At 39.3% G+C, this 6,016-nt stretch overlaps 1 protein-coding gene across 2 annotated transcripts in view; it reads right to left on the reverse strand.

Annotated features, from left to right (window-relative positions):
• The window catches only part of rufy3 (RUN and FYVE domain containing 3), a 33,113-nt gene extending 30,942 nt beyond the window's left edge, over nt 1-2,171 (reverse strand). Inside the window, exon 1 of one of the 2 annotated variants that reach the window (XM_034692338.1) lies at nt 1,589-2,171. In XM_034692338.1, the coding sequence (XP_034548229.1) occupies nt 1,589-1,847 (259 nt within the window). In that variant the 5' untranslated portion in view covers nt 1,848-2,171. The remainder of the gene's footprint in view (nt 1-1,588) is intronic. The other variant, XM_034692337.1, reaches the window with a different exon arrangement.
• Nucleotides 2,172-6,016: the final 3,845 nt, after the last annotated feature.

A 6,016-nucleotide genomic window follows, 5' to 3' on the forward strand; every position in this document is an offset into this window, starting at 1 on the left:
TCCCTCTGACCACGCCCCCTCAGGAAGTGGATGTGGCCTCGGCTGTCCAGCACGTTGATCTAATGTTTACATGTTGGCTGAATATACACGGCTGCTCAGAGATCGCGTTACTTCAACCCTCTGAATCTGATCCAGAATCTGATCCTGATGGAGAGGCGGCTGCAGCAGGACCTTTGATTGGTCAGAGATTTAGTGTTTCTTGTTGTTTTATTTATCAGTATGTCGATGTGTGTCTTGGTACACAGCTACGAACATGTAGCTATGTGGCTATGCTAACTAGCGCTAGCACTTATCTATGATAAATAAAAATCATCCACTAGATCTAAAACCGACCTCTGCCAGAAAGGCAGCAGGACCTTTCTGAAGGATTGGTCACAGATTTAGTGTTTCTTGTTGTTTTATTTGTCAGTATGTCGACGTGTGTCTTGGTACACAGCTACAGCTACAGCTACAGCTATGAACATATAGCTATGTGGCTATGCTAATTAGCGCTAGCACTTATCCATGATAAATAAAAATCATCCACTAGATCTTCAAATCTGCAGACGTGGGGAGTAAAACCAACCTTTGTGTTTATTAAGACAGCCTACAACTAGCATGCCTCCCTCCTAAGCTCCTTGTTAGCACACATTTGTGCAGGTAATGAAAAACGGAGGAGGGGTTGAGTTGTATTTTATACAGTCTATGGACTGAACAAGCTCCGAGCTCTGACTCCGTGACAGACCGGATATTGTTGTGACGTAACAAAAACACGGAAGTCTGAAACGGCTCGTTTCAGCACACATTTACAGAAAGGTGGAGAAATCAGAACAGGGGCAGAATGGATTCTTTTCATTCTCGGGGGGGTTTGTAGACAGGGACACATATTTCAGGTAAAGAACCATTAAAAACTCAATTTTGCATGATATGTCACCTTTAAAGACATGTTTTGGGGACCTCTTAGACCAATATATATATTGATGAAAAAAGCGTGATATGTCACCTCTAAAATGAATAATTATTCAAAATTGCTATAATTATTTCTCAAATTTTCCTCAGGCATTACATTTTCAGAAAATAATACCAGGAAAAAAAAACTGATTTATTGTGTTAATTAATGTATTTTATTTCAACTTATTTATGCATTCAGAAAAAAAATTGTGTGATGCCTTTTCCAACAGTGGGTGCTGCAGCACCCTCAGCACCCCTACTTCCCACGGCCATGGAAGCCAGCTGTGATAAATCCACACGTGAACCTCGACAACAAATCAGCTGATCAGGTCTGTCAAAAACAGCACATGACACTGAAATCCACCAGAGGAATGCTCACAAGAGACTGGTTACACATCATGTTGTATTTAGCTAACCCTCTGACTCAACCAGATCCTTCTTTGGCTTTAATTCAGCATGTTTGATGGAGACAGGGATGACTGTGTTGTTTTGAACCTGGTTGGCCTGTGCTGTGAGAGCTTCTGACAGAGGTCTGGAGTGGTCAGGAGGTTGGAAGTTGTCAGAAGTCAGAGAACAACACTGTAACCTGTGGTGTTATTGAATCAGCATGATGTTGGCTTCTCGTGTTAGCTATCTGAGATTTCCAAAGTGGACTCACCTCTGCGTTTGGAGTCGATCCTTTCGATCTTGAAGTCAAAGCGTCGAAGTGGAGTGGGTGACGGTGACAGAGACCCAGCCTTCCCAAATCTCAAGTTGGAGGAGTTTAAAGCCTCCTTGAAGTAAATCACAGAGGTGGGGGAAAGAGTCTCATCCGGGCTGTCAGCGTGTCCGTTCTCATCTGATGAATTCTGCCTCCCAGAACTTTCAGAGACCTCCAAAGAGGTCTGCAGAGCCGGATCCTGATCCTGCTCCGACATCCTTCTTCCTCCTTCGGTGGATTCACTTCATGTGACCAGCGAGCAGGCTGACAGGAACCTTAGCTAGGTCCGGGGTTAGCAACACATCCAATATCCTGGTCACTTTATTCCTAAATACCTCCAGTCATCAAGTCCGCCTGTCGTCCTGTCCTCCTCAGCCTCCTCCTGACCCGGAAATGGCTCCGCATAGAGGTTTTGGTCAGATCTGCTGCTGATTCCGCGAGAGTTTGTGCGCTGTGTCAGCAGGGATCAGAGATGGTAAACACAGAGGAGGATGAGTCACGAGCAGTAGATCCAGGGCCGCTGAACCCGGGGATTACACCCATGATGCCTTGCGGAGTAAACATGCGCAGATGTGCCCTCTTCATTTTTTACACTCTTTGATGAAGTATTTTTATATTTCTGTGTTTAAAGGGCACTGAAGAGAAGACAGGGCTATAAATAGATCAAATGCTGGGAAAGAATTGATATTTCTGTAAAGTCTGACTCACTTTTTAGTTCGTTCATCAACTACGGAGGAGCGTGAGGGCCACTGAAAAAAAAATTGAGGTCAAATAAAAAAAATTATAATTATAATTCTGAGAAAGAAGTCAGAATTCTGAGATTAAAGTCAGAATTCTGAGATTAAAGTCAGAATTATGGGATTAAAGTCAGAATTCTGAGAAAAAAGTCAGAATTCTGGGATTAAAGTCAGAATTCTGAGATTAAAGACAGAATTCTGAGAAAAATAAATCAGAATTCTGAGATTAAAGTCAGAATTCTGAGAAAAAAGTCAGAATTCTGAGATTAAAATCCGAATTCTGAGATTAAAATCAGAATTCCGAGATTAAAATCAGAATTCCGAGATTAAAATCAGAATTCTGAGAAAAAAGTCAGAATTCTGTGAAAAAAGTCAGAATTCTGGGATTAAAGTCAGAATTCTGAGAAAGAAGTCAGAATTCTGAGATTAAAATCAGAATTCTGACTTTAATCTCAGAATTATGGGATTGAAGTCAGAATTCTGAGATTAAAGTCAGAATTATGGGATTAAAGTCAGAATTCTGAGAAAAAAGTCAGAATTCTGGGATTAAAGTCAGAATTCTGAGATTAAAGACAGAATTCTGAGAAAAATAAATCAGAATTCTGAGATTAAAGTCAGAATTCTGAGAAAAAAGTCAGAATTCTGAGATTAAAATCCGAATTCTGAGATTAAAATCAGAATTCCGAGATTAAAATCAGAATTCCGAGATTAAAATCAGAATTCTGAGAAAAAAAGTCAGAATTCTGAGAAAAAAGTCAGAATTCTGAGATTAAAGTCAGAAGTCTGAGAAAAATGTCAGAATTCTGAGAAAAAAGTCAGAATTCTGAGAAAAAAGTCAGAATTCTGAGATTAAAGACAGAATTCTGAGAAAAATAAATCAGAATTCTGAGAAAAAAGTCAGAATTCTGAGAAAAAAGTCAGAATTCTGAGATTAAAGTCAGAATTCTGAGATTAAAGTCAGAATTCTGAGATTAAAATCAGAATTCCGAGATTAAAGACAGAATTCTGAGATTAAAGACAGAATTCTGAGATTAAAGACAGAATTCTGAGAAAAATAAATCAGAATTCTGAGAAAAAAGTCAGAATTCTGAGAAAAAAGTCAGAATTCTGAGATTAAAATCCGAATTCTGAGATTAAAATCAGAATTCCGAGATTAAAATCAGAACTCTGAGAAAAAAGTCAGAATTCTGTGAAAAAAGTCAGAATTCTGGGATTAAAGTCAGAATTCTGAGAAAGAAGTCAGAATTCTGAGATTAAAATCAGAATTCTGACTTTAATCTCAGAATTATGGGATTGAAGTCAGAATTCTGAGATTAATGACTGAATTCTGAGAAAAAAGTCAGAATTCTGAGAAAAAAGTCAGAATTCTAAGATTAAAGTCAGAATTCTGATGGATTTTCAAAATAAAAGCTGTCTGAAATACAAAAATATGCCTGGCAAATATATATATTCGGCATTACGATTAATCTCAGTTTCCACTGATGTGTTTTGATTCAGGCTGAAAGGAGAAAACCACAAAATGTGATGCTGCCAATTACAGGTACACCTAATTGGAATTTCAAAATAAAAGCCGATGGACTGACGTCAGTTGAGACTAAAAGTAAACAGAATTCTAACTTTTTCCTCAGAATTCTGACTGAATTCTCAGAATTCTGACGTTAATAGGAAAGAAAGAACCATTTTAAAGTGACCCTAAACAAATATTTTGGCCTTGATAACTAATGTTAGGGAAGGGGTTGACCCTATGTGATACTGTCTACTTGAATCTGAATCCCTGCTGGTGCTCCTTCAGTAAGGAAACAGAGTACAGTTTAGCTTTTAGCAAAGTAAAAGCAGAACATGCTGAATTATGGACGTATTTTGAGTTCTTACAGTATCAAATCAGTTCATCTTCTATTCACAAAATACAGTATTGATGTTAACTTTAAGAATTTTTAAGCAACAAGTAGATTCAAGAGGGAGATATTTGTTTTTGGTTCAAGGTGATATTTCTTAGGACCTTCAGATGTTGGTTTGCACTGTGCTCAGTGTTTTCCTCCCATGTTATTCCCCAAATGGACAACAGGAGGAGATACAGCACTGATGAACCAGACTTCAGGCAGATGTGTTTGTGATTTATTTCTCCACAGCTGCTCTGCTGACTTCATTCCTTCCTCTCAGTCACTTAAAGTCTGAGTTGAGTGGATGTAAATGATGTAACTCTTACTATGATTGTTATGTGAAGTGTACTGAGATCACCTTCGTTGTGATTTGGCCCTTTAAAGTAAAAATGAATGAATACAACACCACAAGTTAATTACAAACAAACATGCATAGAGGAGCAAGAATATTTTCAAAAGATTTTAAATATATGATCTGATGGAGAGTTAATATCACAGTCAAGTTGTGCTCAGTCAGAGCAAACAGGTCCCGGCAGGAGGATCAGGAGAGGCTTTCCTGTTCCCCTTCAGTGGCCTCTGCCAGATAACATACTGCATGGGAACATCTGCCCCAAAGCTAACGTAGGCATCATGCTTTTTTTTTCCAGACGACTTCAAACGAACATTTATGAGAGATCAGGACTTCCCTGACCTGATTGTGACCCCCAGTGTTCTAAGTTTGAAGTTGTTGGTGTTGTGTAAAGGCAGATGCAGACTTTATGATTCCTTTCAAATCTTGAACACTGGATTTTTTCACCTCCCGTTGGAAATTAATCCAGCTCTCTCGTGAAATTCTTATTTCCTGCTTTTTCAGAATCAAGCAACACTTCTGTGGCCTGACGTCTGGCCTCCTGTCTGGTGTTAGTCTGGGGTCACGGTGTTGGCTATGAGGCAGATATTACGTATCTGAACATGGAGGTCATGAAGAGTTCACAAATTCAAAACTCCAGATTGGACATGATGTAAAAAGTGATGCTGCAGTAGTCATGGTGTAATGTTGACATTGTTTGTTTTTGCCTGTGTCGTATCTTGACCGCCCGTGATGTGTAGATGCAAAAGGAATCTTCGTGACACTGGCTTGCTTGTTTAGTAATGCATTTATTACAAGAAAACAATACCAGTATCGGACAAGCACCGCGGAATGCCTGGAAGACAGCTCTGCAAATCTGCTGACTCCCAGAATGCTGTTGACCAAGACCTTTTATAGGTCTTTGAGCCAATGACATAGCCAACTAGAGAGTCCAAACTTATCTTAACCTCTAGTTATTTATTGTTCTCCCCTTTGCTCTGCTAGCCTAAGGGTCACAAAACATATCCATGCATGTCACTAAATTGGATGGGGGTCTCAATCAAATTTCCTTGAAAGTCTGGGGCAACATAGGTTTTCTCCTTGACTTGTTTTATGTCAGTTACTTATTTTCTATCAGATACTTCACCTGTATCTACAGTAACAACGAATGAGTGGACACAGAGAAAAGAGCATAAGGAAGTCTCATTAGGTTTAGATGCTTCAGTTCCTCCTGTGACATGACGCTCTATGGGCTTCCTTCCACTTGCATGATACAGACATCATCACCCCCAGCAGTCCTCATGGGGATTTTGAGGCTGACAGGGAAAAGCAAAGAGTATGATTGGGGTGAAACAATTTGTCCATTTGTGTTCACACATGCATCCATCAAATGTTTGAAACTTTCAGGAGTTTTGTGATAAAGCTACTACTACAACTACTA

The sequence above is a fragment of the Notolabrus celidotus genome, chromosome 9 (genome assembly GCF_009762535.1).
Source record: "Notolabrus celidotus isolate fNotCel1 chromosome 9, fNotCel1.pri, whole genome shotgun sequence".
In the NCBI taxonomy this organism is placed as follows: domain Eukaryota; kingdom Metazoa; phylum Chordata; class Actinopteri; order Labriformes; family Labridae; genus Notolabrus; species Notolabrus celidotus.